This window comes from Arachis hypogaea, chromosome 2 (genome assembly GCF_003086295.3).
Source record: "Arachis hypogaea cultivar Tifrunner chromosome 2, arahy.Tifrunner.gnm2.J5K5, whole genome shotgun sequence".
Taxonomy (NCBI): Eukaryota; Viridiplantae; Streptophyta; class Magnoliopsida; order Fabales; family Fabaceae; genus Arachis; species Arachis hypogaea.
This window is the reverse complement of record NC_092037.1, coordinates 907308-923507: the sequence shown is the minus strand read 5'-3', so window position 1 is coordinate 923507 and position 16200 is coordinate 907308. Positions and strand designations below refer to the sequence as shown.

Below are 16200 nucleotides of genomic sequence, written 5' to 3'. Positions count from 1 at the left end.
ATTTGGTTGAAATTATGAATGATACAAAGCAATCTTCAACGTCTCAGACTTGTCGTGATAGTAAGAAGATTATGATGGATTCGAAGAACAAAGCAAGTGGAGGCAGAAAGACAAAGTTCAAACGCCCTAAATACAAATGTAGAACTTATGCAATTATGTAAGGATCCGGGACATCTAAAAATTCAGACATGATCTTTTGTTATTATTGCTACTATTGTGTAAGTGTTCTTCCATCTTTGATAAGTATTTGCTTTTGAACTTAGTTGTGTGTTTTAACTAATTGTGTTCATAATAATTGTAGACTAAACAACCACACAACTATTATTTTGTGTGGCTCTATGAGCTGATTTCTAAATATTTTGGCTATGAAGAAAACAAATATATTGAAGAAAGAATGATGGGGTTGGAAAACAATTGGAACAAATAGAGTGAATTGAAGGATAATCAAAGAAAGGAGAAAATCAGTTCGTAGTCTCTGTTTTGCTGGCAATGTTAATTGCATTTACAACAGTAATGTATGTTGTATTCTAGGAAATGATGGTAATATGTTGAGATCAATTATAAAATAGCATTCATGGCTGATTTTAGTATATAAATAGCATTTTTAAAATTGAATAACATTCTATAACTTTTGTTGCCAATACACAACATGTAAAGAATGAACCGTGCAGTATCCTAGACTGGGTTCAATTTATGCATACAGCTATCTTGAGTTTGGACCGAAAAAAAGTAGTCATTTATTATTGTTGATTATTATTATTATTATTATTATTATTTATGTAATTATGATGATGATCAATATAACCTCCTGCCACCAGAGCCATTCTCCCTTTGGATGTTATAATAGAGAGCAGCAACAGGCGAACCAAGATTGTATAGTTCCGCAAATTCTCTGGTGTTGAAGTTTTGGCGCCAACCAGGGGCATAAACCTTCTCCCTACCCAATTGACGAAATAACACCAACACTATTCGATGAATCCCTGATGTTGGTCGTGGACTTTCATATGCTACCACTTCGTTACCTGTTCATAGTTGTATTTATTCCATTTTATCAGTAACCTCATTAATTAAATAAAGAAAAAATATGAGGAACTAATAGAATATTTATACAATGTGCACAATGAAAGTTTAGGGAGTATTAGAGATATAACCATTAGTATTACTTTTTTCCATCAGCTGAAATTTTTGGGATGAGTGGTATCATGAGATGGTATTAGAACTCTAGATTCGAAAGGTCAAGAGATCCATAAATAAATTACCTGTTGTACTTTGGTAAAATTGTTACCCATTACATTATATTTTTTTTGACAAACTCATTTAATTTGTATATATGTTTTCAAAAACATGGTCCATGTATTATATATACTTATAGAGCCAATTTTTATGGTAACGAGATTATACTAAATAAACAACATGATTCTCAATTTGATTCTCGAATTTACATTTCAGTCTCAATTTAATCTCTGAAAATTCCAATTATTTCTATTTAGTCTCCAAATTTTATTAATGCGACTCATGTTAGTTCTTAGGACAATTTTTGACGCACAAATGTTAATAGAATTCTGACGTAAGTAGTCCGATGCTATGCCAAATTCTATAAAATAACATTGCTTTGATTTTGGCACTTAAACAACTCAAAAATAATATCGTAAATAGTGTTTATTAAAAGTTTTTCTTTCAAAGAAAGTGATACAACGATGTTTTTGAGTTATTTGAACACAAAAATCAAAACGACGTATATTAGTGCTTTATTAACGTTTGTATGTCAAAATATGTCTAAAAAACTAATGTGAGTCACATTTAAAGTTTGGATATTAAACAGAAATAATTGAAATTTTAAAAACTAATCTCAAACTTGCGTGCAAGTTTAGAGACTAAATAAATGCACAACAATTATACGTACTAAAACTAGGTCCAGTTGTGGCGGGAATATCAGTTACCAGCCTGAAGTTAATAAACACAAAAGAGATATTACATAAGTAAAAGTAGTATTAAGCTAAAAAAAACTATATATATAAATAATTGATTTAATACGTGAATTGTTGTAATATAGTTTAATCATGTACCATTAGTCTTCTTTAATTAGTGTGCAAATTTTGCACCATAATTATTGTGACTCACCAATGTAGGTGTTCCCTCATACTAGGGTTGCTGGGGCTAGGGGCATCTGGATTCACAGCAACCTATAAGTAAAATCAAATAAGAATTAATTAAGTCATTAAAATCACTTTAATTTGTTTTAAACATATATAATCCCATGCCATAACTATTTTTCTTTCACGTTTTGGCAAGCTTTAGCTATTGCTTAAGTACATTATTAGTTCTATATCTAACAGATCAAAATATTATATTAGACACAATTATATATACCCAACAACAATTACGATAAAAACGAGAGAAGTAATTTTAATTTCAAAAGTTTTGTCATATTGTTTTTTTTTTTTCAATAAATAAAATACCAAATTATAAAGAAAGAGGAATGAGATAGAGAATCTATACAAGTAGTTTGTTTCTTTTTTCTTCGCAATGTCTTGTCTATATATTGTTGTAGATGTTGAGTCTTACATGCGGCATGTATATATATAGAAAAGCATGAGTAGAGACAGAGTGCGGTGTTGAGCAAAGGCAGACCCACGTTCATTGGAAGTGGAGCTGAGGTTCTCTAAGGCTGCGTTTGTTTCTGAGAATAGGACAGGACACTGAGAACAGAATAGAATAAGATTTGATGGACAGAGACACAAGATTTTGTATTTTTGTATTCTATTTAATGATAAATTAGAATAAATTATGAAAATTTAATTTATTCTCATTTTTTTTCATTTAAAAAATTTGAGATAAAAAATATAATAATAAAAAATATAATTATGAAAAATTAACAAAAATAATAAAAAAATAAAAAATAAGTTGTGTCCCTTGTTAGTGTCTATGTGTTCTTCCTGTCAGGATGGACACAAAATACACTAATTCAGTGTCTCTGGACACACTGCTTCTATCCATGTCTCCTCTGCTAAACATGATTTTGTATCTCTGTGTTCATGTTTCAGTGTTCTGTCTTTGTAAATAAACACAACCTAAGTTCTTGTTTCAGCAGATCGACCTCAGTTTGTGTTAAGATGTTTTTTTTCCATAAGATTATCTGGTCTAACAGGCCAATGATTAATGTGTCATATATTTAAATTTTATTTAAAAATTTATCATTAGTCAATAAATTAATTTATATACAATATAAAATTTAAACTCTTAATATTTATTTACGTAGATAAATAAATTAATTATTCAACCAAACTTAAGTTGATTTGTTACGATGTTGTTTATGATCTGTCTTTAGACATAACTTTTCTATTTATCAACAAGTAGTGCCTGCTCATACAAAAATATATTCCTTAGCATGAAGATTATAGCTAAAAATTATTAAATAGTTTAACATATTGACTAGATTACTTAATATAATTCGTACCTAAATTTCATCTTTAAATAAAAGTAATAAGTAAAAACATTGAGTGAACTATTAAATCTAACACTTGTTGAGGATAAATAAGAGATGAAACTAGCTGTAGTGTGAGGCATGTGATTAGGAGTTAGTTATGCTGAGTTGTCAAGTTTGTTAAAAGGATAATTAGTTGTTAGAAAAATCTGTTTCAGCTGTGACTATAAATTCAAGAGAAAACCTACTCTGTAAGTTAGTTTTCAGAATCAATAAACTCAATTTCTCGTGCTCTTCTCTTCTCTCTGCTCTCTACTCTCTCTGCTCTCTACTCTCTTTCTCTCTCGCTCTTTGCTCTCTTTTCAGATCTAACAGAGTTTTCTGATACCTTATCATGGTATCAGAGCTCTAGGTTCTGATCCATGGCGCTACCAAGTGAAATTCCAGCTTCCGCAATTGTGAACCCTAGAACAACGATCAACACCATCGCGTTCAAGCTCGATGAAAACAACTTCGTTCCGTGGAGACGTCAAGCACTGGCCTTCATAAAATCGAATAAACTCAAGGAGCATCTCGATCCAAGAAAAGTACCGAGGAGAAATGGATCTGAACAAGATCGATTGACAAACACTGAAACGAAGGAGTTTGAAGCTTGGGAGCAAGAGGATCAATTCTTAGTCTCGTGGTTCTTTGCCTCAATGGATCCAGAGTTTACTCATCAGTTGGCTGAGTGTGAATTTGCTTATGAGATCTGGTTCAAACTGGAAGATTATTTTGCAAAAAGGATGAAATCAAAAGTAAAGCAGCTGAAAACACAAATTAAGACCATCAAACTTCAAGGATCTGTAACTAAATATATGTCCAGGATAAAAAGGTAACAAACTCACTTTCTGCATTAGGTGCACCTCTTACTAGTGAGGAATTTGTCAAAGCAGTAGCTCAAGGCTTAAATGAGGATTACAGTGCTTTTATTACTATGATAAATTCAAAGGCTGATGAAATAACTGAGAGTGAGGTGGAGGCATTATTAGTAGGACAAGAAGAATTAGTTGAGAGATTTAAAAAGAATGTACTTGGCACTATGCATGTAAATTTGGCTCAAGGTTCAGAATCAAAACTGCAAGAACACCACCACAATTACTCTACATATTCACAAAATCAACAACATAACTATCAAGGAAGAGGTCAGGAGTTTCGAGGACGAGCTCGTGGTCGAGGATTTAGAGGTGGCAGATCCTTCTATTACGGCAATTCAAGGCCGCAATGTCAGCTATGTGGAAGGATTGGACACATTGTATGGGATTGTTATCACAGGTTTAATCAGAACTATCAAAGACCTTATGAAGCAGCATCAAATCCACCAGCTCCACCGTCTTCAGCCTTTCATCAACCACAGTCACAAACAGACTCACAACCACGAGCATTGGTGGCAGCTGCGCCGTCAACCACACCTTTGACAGATAGAGCGTGGTATCTGGACACAGGAGCATCACACCACCTTACATTTGATGGCAACAATCTAGTTACAGGCTCAGAGTATGAAGGCTCAGAGCAGGTGTTCACAGGTAATGGTCAAGGTATGAGCATCAATAATATTGGCAGAACTATATTATTTCCTATATCCAACCCTCCTTATCAGCCCAACACATACTACTTTAAACTACTAAACCTACTACATGTTCCCTCAATCACGAAGAACCTCATTAGTGTAGCAAAATTTGCGCAAGATAATCACGTGTTCTTTGAATTCCATCCTTTTGATTGTTTTGTTAAGGATCAGGAGACCAACGATCTGCTTCTCAGAGGGTCTCTTAGAGGAGGACTTTATCAATTTGACAACATTGGCATATTGGCCAGGGCAGCATCATCAAGCGGTTTACCTTCATCTGAAGGAAGAAGAGAAGCTTTGCAAGCAATAAAAGCCACTGCATCTGCTAGTAGTGACCAGGAATCTCATTTTAGTGTACAAGAGTCTAGAATAGGTAGTGTTGAGCATGAACAGAAAAGCAAAGAAAAAGAAAAAGAAAAAGAAAAAGAAAAAGAAGAAGAAAAAGAAAAAGAAAGTGAACAAAAACAAAAAAGAAAAGAAGAAGGAAATACACATTGTAAAGCTGTGTCTATGTCGCAGTTTGAAGTATGGCATAGAAGGTTAGGACATCCGGCTGCAAAAACAGTAGCAAAAGTAATGCAGCGTTGTAAAATTGTGGATGATGATATGAATAAAAGAGACACAACAACTATTACTCCTTTGTGCAATGCATGTTGTCAAGGAAAACATCATAATTTGCCTTTCTCTGACTCACTCACTGACTATAACACAACTCTAGAGTTAGTCTACTCTGATATTTGGGGGCCAGCACCAATCATCAGTAGTTCAGGTTTTAGATATTATATAATTTTCATTGATGCCAAAACCAGATACACATGTTTATACCTGCTACAAAACAAAGCTCAAGCTCTCCAAGCCTTTACTCAATACAAATTGCTACTTGAAAACAAGACTGGGCACAAGATTAAAAGTCTTCAAACTGACAATGGAGGTGAATTTCTCTCTCACAGTTTCACAGAATTCCTCATTCAGCATGGCATTGCTCATAGGCTTAGTTGTCCTCACACTCACCAACAAAATGGTAGAGTTGAACGAAAACACCGGCACATAACTGAAATGGGTCTAACACTACTCTCTCAAGCCTCTTTGCCTCTAAGGTTTTGGGATCAAGCCTTCTTGACAGCCACTCATCTCATTAATCTACTACCCTCATACACTACAGATCAGAAAACACCATTTGAGCTCCTCAATCACAAAGAACCAGACTATTTGTTTCTCAAAACCTTTGGATGTGCATGTTATCCACAACTTAAACCCTACAACACTCATAAATTTGATTTTAAAACTCACAAATGTCTCTTTTTAGGTTACTCCTCTCATCATAAAGGGTACAAATGTCTCTCACCTTCCGGAAAACTCTACATTTCTAGACATGTCTTATTTGATGAATCTGAGTTTCCTTATCAATCTCTCTTCTTCAATCAAACTCCAAAACTGAAATCTGTTGTCCCACACCTCCAAACTATCACATCTGCACCATTGCACCTCATTCCAGCCCACACCATTGTCCAACAAAACCATCTCAATGCCCAAGCCACATCTCCAATTAGTACTTCCAACACCACTAGCCCTCTCATACATGAAACACCTGTTCCTAACTCAGATGCCAATTTACACCGTCAAATACTAGACCCTGCACAACAATCCCTTTCCCAACCATCTTCACCGTCCTCCACACCCTTAGCTCAACCTAAGTCTTCTGCCAATATTAGTGCTGATCATAACTGTCCATTAACTGATGATACTGCTATGACTACTTCTACTTCTGTGTTTCCCTCAAGTAATGCAGGGTTAGCTGAGCAGCTAGAAAGAGGACATGTAGCTCTGCCCACTACAGCACCTACTCGAACGCATCCTATGGTTACTAGAAGTCAGGCTGGAATTTTTAAGCCGAAACTGTTCACTGCACTGGTTCCGGATAATGTTGTAGACCTCACACAAGTTGAACCTTCTTCAGTGGTACAAGCACTAACCTCTCCACATTGGAAATCCGCAATGGATGAGGAGTATGCAGCACTTTTGAAGTGCAAGACATGGAACTTGGTTGAAGAGTCACCAACAGTTGAACCAATTGGATGTCGCTGGGTATTTCGCATCAAAAGACAGCCAGATGGGACAATTCAGAAGTACAAAGCGAGGTTGGTCGCAAAGGGATTTCATCAGCGAGAAGGTTTGGACTATGATCAAGTTTTTAGTCCAGTTGCCAAGCCTACAACAGTGCGCACATTGCTGTCTATTGCTGTTTCAAAAGGATGGAGAGTAAGGCAGTTTGATTTCAACAACGCATTTCTCAATGGGGATTTACATGAGAAAGTGTACATGGTGCAACCTGAAGGTTATGCACTTGGTTCTGGCCTTGTGTGCAAATTGGAGAAGGCCCTATATGGCTTAAAACAGGCTCCAAGAGCCTGGTTTCTGAAGCTAATCAGCACACTTAGAGGATTTGGTTTTGCAAGTACAACCTCAGATCCTTGTCTCTTTGTTCGACATAGTAAAGCTTCAACAATCTATTTTCTAGCATATGTTGATGACATACTGATGACTGGCACTAATCAAACTGAAGTTGATGATCTGATCCAACAATTAAATAAAGTGTTCACTCTAAAAGACTTGGGGGAAATGAATTTTTTCCTTGGAATTGAAGTTGAAAGAACTAAAGCTGATACTCTAGTGCTGAAACAGTCTAAATATGTCAAGGATCTGTTGAAGAGAGCTGAGATGTTAGAGGCTAGACCCGTTACCACACCAATGGCTAGTACCTTAAAGCTTGATACAATAGGTACAACATTTGATAAGCCCTCTTTGTACAGATCCATAGTGGGTGGGCTGCAATACGCCACCATCACTAGGCCTGATATTGCCTTCTCCGTGAACAAAGTGTCCCAATTTATGCATGCTCCCCTGGAACAGCACTGGAAGGCAGTAAAGAGAATCCTTCGCTACCTGGCCGGGACAATTGAGTTTGGGCTTGAAATTCACAGAAGCAGCGACTTCAGAATCTTAGCATTTTGTGACTCAGATTGGGCAGCAGATCCTGTGGATAGACGATCAACAACAGGGTATTGTATATTCCTTGGGGTGAATCTCATAAATTGGTCAAGCAGGAAGCAAACGGCTGTAGCCAGATCAAGCGCCGAGGCTGAGTTTAGAGCCCTGGCTGATGCCATGACAGACACTATGTGGCTGCAGAAACTCCTCCATGAAATGCACATACCGGCTGGACTTCCTCCAACATTGTTTTGTGACAATCAAAGCACAGTGCTCATGAGTCAGAATCCAATTCTGCATAGCCGATCGAAACATTTTGAAATTGATCTCCACTTTGTTCGACATAGAGTTGAGGACAAGCAAGCACATGTAGTCCATATTCCATCTCAAGATCAAATTGCAGCTGTTCTTACCAAGCCAGTGAGTCATGATGCCTTCTTGAAGATTAGATGCAAACTAAGACTAGTTGACCAAGCCAAGCTCAAGTTGAGGGGGAATGTTGAGGATAAATAAGAGATGAAACTAGCTGTAGTGTGAGGCATGTGATTAGGAGTTAGTTATGCTGAGTTGTCAAGTTTGTTAAAAGGATAATTAGTTGTTAGAAAAATCTGTTTCAGCTGTGACTATAAATTCAAGAGAAAACCTATTCTGTAAGTTAGTTTTCAGAATCAATAAACTCAATTTCTCGTGCTCTTCTCTTCTCTCTTCTCTTCTCTCTGCTCTCTACTCTCTCTGCTCTCTACTCTCTTTCTCTCTTTCTCTCTCGCTCTTTGCTCTCTTTTCAGATCTAACAGAATTTTCTGATACCTTATTAGTCCAAAAGAAAATAGTAGTAAATTACCAGAGTGTAGAGGTTCTTGAGGTCAACTCCACCAATGGCTACTCTTGGTTGGTGGACAACTTGAGAAGGCTTGAATTCACAGCCATTGCAAACATCTCTATTATTGTAAGTAACTCTAATTGGAATAGAACTTTCAAAGGGGTCTAAAACATCCCCAATGACGCGCCCAATTACAAGAGGGTCCTTACTAACAAGTGGCATGGCTTGGAACTTTGATATAGTGCAAATCTAATACTAACTATCAAATAATTAAATTGTTTTGATGTTATTCTACGAGTTTATTATATTTGGTATAACATATATGGGGCTATTTATAGTTTCAAGGGGTGTGTGTAGGATTGGTCCCCATTCATTCTCCTTTTGAGTTTTGTATTGAATACCAAAAATGGAAAAAAAAAAAGAAAAAAATAAAAGAAATAATGTTATTCGTGTTTAGAATTGCTGAAAAATGAAATTTAATTTCTTTAAGTAATTTTATTTGTATATATATTTTTATGTGACAATCAATTTATATTTAAATCCTTTAGCTGAAATAATGATTTTAAAATAATATATATTGTATTTAGAACGTGTGAAAAGAAACCACTTTTAAGTTATATAATTACAAAATAGATATAAAATAATTGTGTATATTATTTAATATTTTATACTTGAAATCAAATTAATAAAAATCATTATCCTTTAAAATATTGCTTTTACTTAAAAATACTTTTTAGATTCAATTATTATTTTTAATGTCATTTATTTTAAACTTTTTATTGAAACATAAATATTTTGGGTAAAAGACGGTCTTATTTTAACGATTTCAAACAAGCTCAAATAAAGTGTAGTATATAGATACTTTCTCACATACATACACTGTAGCGCACGTGGATACATGTGAACCCTAATCTAAGTATCTAACTATGCATGTTGCACACTTGCACGTACATTCGGAATTATTCAAATACATCATTCTTATAGGAAGCTTTTTTCCGGTGGTGAAAGAATAATCTGGACTTTGAAGGATCAGGAAATAAATGAGAATAACCAGAAAAACAAGGATCGCTTTGCAAATAGTAGGTTAAACTTTTGTCAGCTAGCTTCTATGACAATTCCCAATTGATCCTTGGAATGATAGCCTAAGAAAAAAGAGCATAGTTATTATAATCGAATCGGTAATTATTCCGGTCATACGATTGGGTCATTGAATTACTAATTTAATTAGTGACTTATAATTAAATAAAAATATAAAATTAAAATTAAAAGTTAAATATATATTTTTAAAAATATATTAATAATAATTAAATATTAATTGTTAGATATAATTTATACTGTCAAAAAAATAATAAGTTAATTATTAGTATACAATATTGTCAATTTAAATGAATAAAAAAAAATAAAAGATAACACAATCAATATCAATATATTAATATATTTATATACCATGTCACAATTTATTTGGTATTTATGTGAATCCATGTTTAAAAGAATAAAAAAAATAAAAAATCATTCAACCTTTGTTATATATATTGTTTGTCATTAACATTATTGAAGAATAAGCTTAGTATAGTGGCAAGGAGATGCTACACATTCACGCGATCATGGATTCGAACCCCACGTTCAGCGAACTGGTCGGTTTTTAATGAATTTGACCCCGTTGATCGGGTTAAATGCTGATGCGGTCTAATCTTCACCCAAATCAATCTCTTTACAATAGTCTAAGTCAATGGACTATAATTAGTTACTTTTTGTCATAAAGGTCCAGTTATTAAAATAAGTCTCAAAAGACCTAATAACCTTTTTTCATTCATCCATACAAAAACAAACCACATTCAACAACACAAAAAAAACCTATATTTATCAGCACCCTAATCCCAAGACCAAAAACAAAAAAAATCAGCAGCCTACTCAATATTCAATTCACTGATTCAACCGGACCGGTTTGCAATTATGTTAAATTAAAGGCAAGGTTGCGAGAACCGAATCGGTCAATAAACCGGTGAGGTTATTGGTTTAATAGTTTATTGGTTCAACTGAAATTTAACCGGTTTAATTAAATATTAAATAAAATTATTAAAAAACTTAAAATAATCTTAAGTATATAAATATTCAATAATTTCTAACTTAATAAAATTTAAAATTTCACATAATAAATTATCCATTACTTAATATTAGAGGTTCGCAAACAACTTCAAACATCAAAGTTTATAACTAAACAAAAAAAAAATGGACATAATGACAAACCCATAATGTTCTACATTCAAAAGAAACAATTACTAGCAAGTTTTCAACTATTCAAAGGTACAACTCATCAAAAACATAATTATCATTAAGTGTTCCAACATCTCCATCATAAACAGGCAATCCAAAGCCACCATCATCAGAAGTACCACCAAAAGAAGCTGTATTTGAAGAATCAGCAACATTTGGCAAATCCACATCAGATTTACCTCTGGATGAACCAGTTTGGGAATCTTGAACAACATTATCTTGTGGATGTGGGTTACTAGCAAGTTTTCAACTAATTAAAGGTGCAACTCATCAAAAATCATAATTATCATTAAGTGTTCCAACATCTCCATTATAAACAGGCAATCCAAAGCCACCATCATCAGAAGTACCACCAAAAGAAGCTGTATTTGAAGAATCAGCAACATTAGGCAAACCCACATCAGATTTACCTCTGGATGAACCAGTTTGAGAATCTTGAACAACACTATCTTGTGGCTGTGGGTTACTTTGTGATTGTTCCATCTGTGACAATCAGAAAACCAAAGACCAGAAAATAACTTCAGAAAAACCATAAACAAATAAATAATTCATCATGAATCAGCCAACATATTCATCATGAAGCAGCAAACATATTCAGAAGCAGCAAAACATATTCAAAATCATGAATAAATAAATAATTCATCATGAAGCAGCAAACAAAAATCATGAAGTAGCAAACATATTCAGAAGCAGCAAAACATATTCAAAATCATGAATAAATAACCTCAGAAAATCAAAAACAAAAATCAGGAAGCAGCAAAATAAATCGAAATCAGTAATTCAAGCAGGCAGCAAATAAATCGAAATCACAAATTCAAGAAGGCAGCAAAATAAATTGAAATTAGTAAATCAAGCAGGCAGCAAATAAATCGAAATCAAAAATTCAAGAAGGCAGCAAAATAAATTGAAATCAGTAAATCAAGCAATTGAAATCAGTAAATCAAGCAGGCAGCAAATAGATCGAAATCACAAATTCAAGAAGGCAGCAAAATAAATTGAAATCGGTAAATCAAGCAGGCAGCAAATAAATCGAAATCACAAATTCAAGAGGGCAGCAAAATAAATTGAAATCAGTTCAAGCAGGCAGCAAATAAATCGAAATCACAAATTCAAGAAGGCAGCAAAATAAATCGAAATCAGTAAAAAATCAAGCACAGAACTCATAATCATAAGTCAGAAGGCAGCAAGTTCAGAAGGAGACGAGATCAGAAAATCAAAATCAAGAAGCATAGAACTCATAAATCATAATCAGAACTCAGAAGGCAGCAACTTCAAGCATAGAACCTCAGAAGCAGGAAGAACCCAGAAGGCAATAAATAAATCAAGAACAGATTTTTACCGGCGGCGAGTGAGGACGCGGTGTCGGCGACGCCCCAACAAGTAGGCGAGCTCGGCGATGTTTGGCGACGGCGAATGAGGAGGCGGGCTCGGCGAGCTCGGTGACGTTCGGCGACGGCAATGAGGAGGCGGCAGGCTCGGCAAGAAGCAGGACGCGGTGGTAGTTGCGGCCCTCAACGTCGGTGCTACTGTGGATGGGTGTGAGTGGCTCGGTGGCTGTTTGCTTGGGTGGCTCAGTGGTGAATCTGGAGCTTGGTGGGTGAATGCAATGGAAAGTGGAATGGAAACTGATTAGGGTTGCTGTGGGTTACGCGATCTCCTTTTTCTTTTCTTTTTTTTTTAAAAAAAGCCAAAACAACGTCGTTTAGCATCTCAAATTACAAACCATAAAACTACCAAAAAACCGAACGGTTCTCTCGGTTCACTGGTTAATCGTCGGTTCGACCGGTTTTTTCATCGGTTTTTTGTCCGACGGTTTTCGACGTTACCAAACCGGTTAGGTGACTGGTTTCCAGTTATTTTGGTTGAACCGGCCGGTCCGGTTCAGTTTTCAAAACCATGATTAAGAGGAACATGTAACACAATTACGTTAATACCCCATGTTCGGAACCACCGAACCAACATCCACTACACAATTGAAATATTCTCACATGGTTCTTAAAGGACCAGACAAAACTTTTCCCATACAAGGCTTTGTCTTTGGTAGAGAAAGTATTTTCCGGAGCTTGGTGGACTAGATAGGAAGATGCTGATTCAAGGGCTGGGATGGCTTCCTTACAACATTTCTCCCTAATTCCATATTTGGCCTAAACTTTTATGAATTTGCAGACCGGTTCAGTGTGCTTTGATTTGGTTTGATTTTTAAGAATCGGTTTATTTGTTTTTTTGGACGAATTGGGTCAATTTTTTTTTTGCTTATAACTTAGAACCTGGGCTACCTTTGTGCCCAAAAAAAATCTGTAATACTAAACCCGAACCCCCAAAAAGCACCCATAAGTACCACGCACGTTCTAATGGTCACCCTACTCGATGACTCAGTGTAGTGATGAAAAGGTGACGACATTGGAAGGGTATTCGGCGCAACAGCGGCGACTCAGGGAGAGCTATATATAGTCAGCGACAAACCTCGTCACCGCCGAAGGGTTCGAGGTTGGGAGATTGAATGGAGGAGGTGCCTAATGGTCTTCAACAGTGGCGACGACGACAACTAGTTAGCGTTGCAAATCTTGGATGGAAATCCTGGATGGAAAAGGAAATGGGTCTAACATAGGAGATAGGAAACAGAACACGGCCACTCCTAGGACACAGCGACATGATGAAGATGCTATCCCGCGAAATGGTGATGGCAAGAAGAAGTTCGTAATGGTCGTCGGTAATGGACAGTGGCAATGGAGGTGGAAACGAAGATTCCTGGCCGGCGTGTAGGAGGGAACCCTTTTTTTATTTAGTCGATAGGTGGGATACGAATTGGGCGATAAGAAAGTTGTTAGTTTTGGGTTCGATGTCGCAATGGGCCTGGACTCTTGCCGAGAAAAAAAAGAGTCACATACTATGCTGTTACCTTAATAATGCTACCCCAACTCCTCCTTCAGAACTAGTCAAGTAGTACTTCTACAAAGTACCCAAAAAAAAAAAAATAAAGTAGCACTTCTACATCGACATCTACCTGTAAAACCTTGATGCAGATCCAAATGTTGTGCTAATCTATCGCAAGAGATTTCAAGATTTACCTTAAATTGGGAGTTGGTGTATGAGAAATATTTGTTTGTCCTTATTAAGCCATTTAAATTTCAGCATAGTGAATGCAGAGAACTAATAATGGAGAAATCCACTGAAGTAAAGCAGTACTAGTCGGTGTAATGTAAGAAGTAGGTTGCAGATGGAGTTCAATTTGGTTAGCAAGCTGGGACGCGATGTACGTCGTGCCAGCAGCCGTAAACATTACACGCAGACAACACAGTGTACTTTCAAAGAGCGATACAGCATTATCCACAAAATACAAGAAACTTGGTCTATTGTTTTCCCAGGAATTAGCACATCAAGTAACGGAATTCCAAAAAGTGATACACACAAAGTTCATCCACAAAATACAAGTCTAGTTAACAACATAAGGATAGCAAGATTCAGGAGCTTCCGGCATCGTTGCTCCTTCGGACCCGCAGAACTGTGACTGGCTCAGTTGACATGACCTCAAAGATCCCCACACCTCCGGGCTCAAATTTGCACAGGCTGGCAAATTCTGCCCAGCCTCCAAAGATGACCCCGAAGCTACCGTCTCGCTTGCCACTAAATCTTGTGTAGGTGGCCTCGACCTCAATGTGTCCGTGTAATAGGAAGAGTGTGTGTCTCTGACCGGTAAAATGGCTCAGATGAGGGCCATTTGGATGTTTGTAGCATAGCTGCAGATCATTAATAGAGAATAAACTTATTGATGAAGAGACGTACAAGAAAACGAATTGGTGCCTTACCAACAGGTGGGAGTGCAAGACGTGGTCAGTGAGGTCCATCACAAAGAATGGCCATTTGGTCTTGTGCATTTGGGCTATCGCTTTCGCCTTGTGTGAGGAAGGATTGTTGATACAGCGGGCACGCCGGTAAGTACCTTTCACTTCGTACGGAGGTTCCTTTGACGGTCGGGGGCGGTATGTGTTTTTGCATCCACTGAAGTCAAAGATACGCACCTGGAATTCAGAGTTCCCCTTATGCTCGAAAAGAAGCATGGAGTCTAAATTAATTTGGTACGTCCGGTAGAACTCTGGCCAACCTCGGGTCAATGCGATGTTGCCATTTTGCTGTTATTTCCAGAAGCACCGATGGCCGATACACCTGTCGTCAGGGACCACCAGGGTTATCTACGGGGCCCAGCTTGGGAGTTTGTCTGGACCGATCAGGAAGGCCTGCAAAAGAACAAGAAAGTGTTGGCCAACACATTGATCATTCAGGAAGTAATAACATTGGGTGTCTTGTGATGTACGTCTCGGGGGGGTGGCTTACCAGTTTGAAGCTTGGGGGCCTTATTATTGGCTTTAGAAAACGCAGTGGGCGGTGTTGCTGGTCTCGTTGAAGGTCTGTTGCAGGCCGCTTGCCCTTGTTCCTGGATGAAGACATGATCACCTGTTACAATACAAATAACAGCACTGAGAGTCGTAATCTAGAGGTGGTTAAATAGTATTTCAAACAACAACACACAATATTGGATAAACGTTATTGACTTTTCTAACAGTTAAACACTGTCAAAAATTGAAGGAATAAAAAATATCATTAGGGTTTAGGGTTTCATCTGAGAAGGGAAAAAAAATGGAAGCGAACAACAGTAACATGTGCAAAAGCTTTGAAACGTAAAACATGGGGTTCCGAAGTGAGTCATTTTTCTGCTAGTGGAACTCAGTGGTTCTACACGAGAATCGCGAAGTAAAACAAATAGGCAGGCAGGCCACGGGACTAAGGAATGATAAAAACCGTCAAGATTGCATGTTAGATGAAACATGCAGAGAAGGTAGCCAGCGCAAGATAGTGGAGGCAAGGCAAGGGTTCAGCAAACAGTGCACCTCCATGAAGGGGCACCACCAACGAGATTGGATAATGGTTTTCCCCACCGTCGAAGCAAAGGTCCCATATAACAAGAATGACGATGCAAGGAAACATAGTAAATTTTTTTTTTTTTGCATGAAAAAACATGCAACATGTACCGACGGCCTCGGTTGTTGATGATATCAATTTCACACAATCAGATGAGTGGGATTCCGT

General features: G+C 36.8%; 2 protein-coding genes across 2 annotated transcripts; both read right to left on the bottom strand.

The window, feature by feature from the left end:
* Positions 1-592: 592 nt before the first annotated feature.
* Positions 593-2701, bottom strand: LOC112717778 (protein TWIN SISTER of FT-like). The gene is made up of 4 exons (XM_072210913.1): positions 2500-2701; positions 2122-2183; positions 1904-1944; positions 593-1022 (listed from the first exon to the last, which is right to left on the bottom strand). The coding sequence occupies exons 2-4, from the start codon at positions 2139-2141 to the stop codon at positions 796-798; spliced, it is 288 nt and encodes a 95-aa protein (XP_072067014.1). The 5' UTR covers positions 2142-2183; positions 2500-2701; the 3' UTR covers positions 593-795.
* An 8283-nt stretch (positions 2702-10984) lies between these two features.
* On the bottom strand, positions 10985-14395 carry LOC140180888 (uncharacterized). The gene is made up of 3 exons (XM_072222441.1): positions 14302-14395; positions 12455-12753; positions 10985-11598 (listed from the first exon to the last, which is right to left on the bottom strand). The coding sequence occupies exons 1-3, from the start codon at positions 14393-14395 to the stop codon at positions 11386-11388; spliced, it is 606 nt and encodes a 201-aa protein (XP_072078542.1). The 3' UTR covers positions 10985-11385.
* Positions 14396-16200: the final 1805 nt, after the last annotated feature.

Bases quoted from the DNA above. Each gene is read 5' to 3' on its own strand.
- LOC140180888 (XM_072222441.1), bottom strand. From the start codon at position 14,395: ATGTTTACGGCTGCTGGCACGACGTACATCGCGTCCCAGCTTGCTAAC. The intron at 12,754-14,301 runs GTACTGCTTTAC...CGTAACCCACAG, and splicing joins TTCTTACATTACACCGACTA to CAACCCTAATCAGTTTCCAT. The intron at 11,599-12,454 runs GTAAAAATCTGT...TGATTGTCACAG, and splicing joins CGCGTCCTCACTCGCCGCCG to ATGGAACAATCACAAAGTAA.
- LOC112717778 (XM_072210913.1), bottom strand. From the start codon at position 2,141: ATGAGGGAACACCTACATTG. The intron at 1,945-2,121 runs GTGAGTCACAAT...TATTAACTTCAG, and splicing joins ATGAGGGAACACCTACATTG to GCTGGTAACTGATATTCCCG. The intron at 1,023-1,903 runs GTACGTATAATT...AACTATGAACAG, and splicing joins CACAACTGGACCTAGTTTTA to GTAACGAAGTGGTAGCATAT.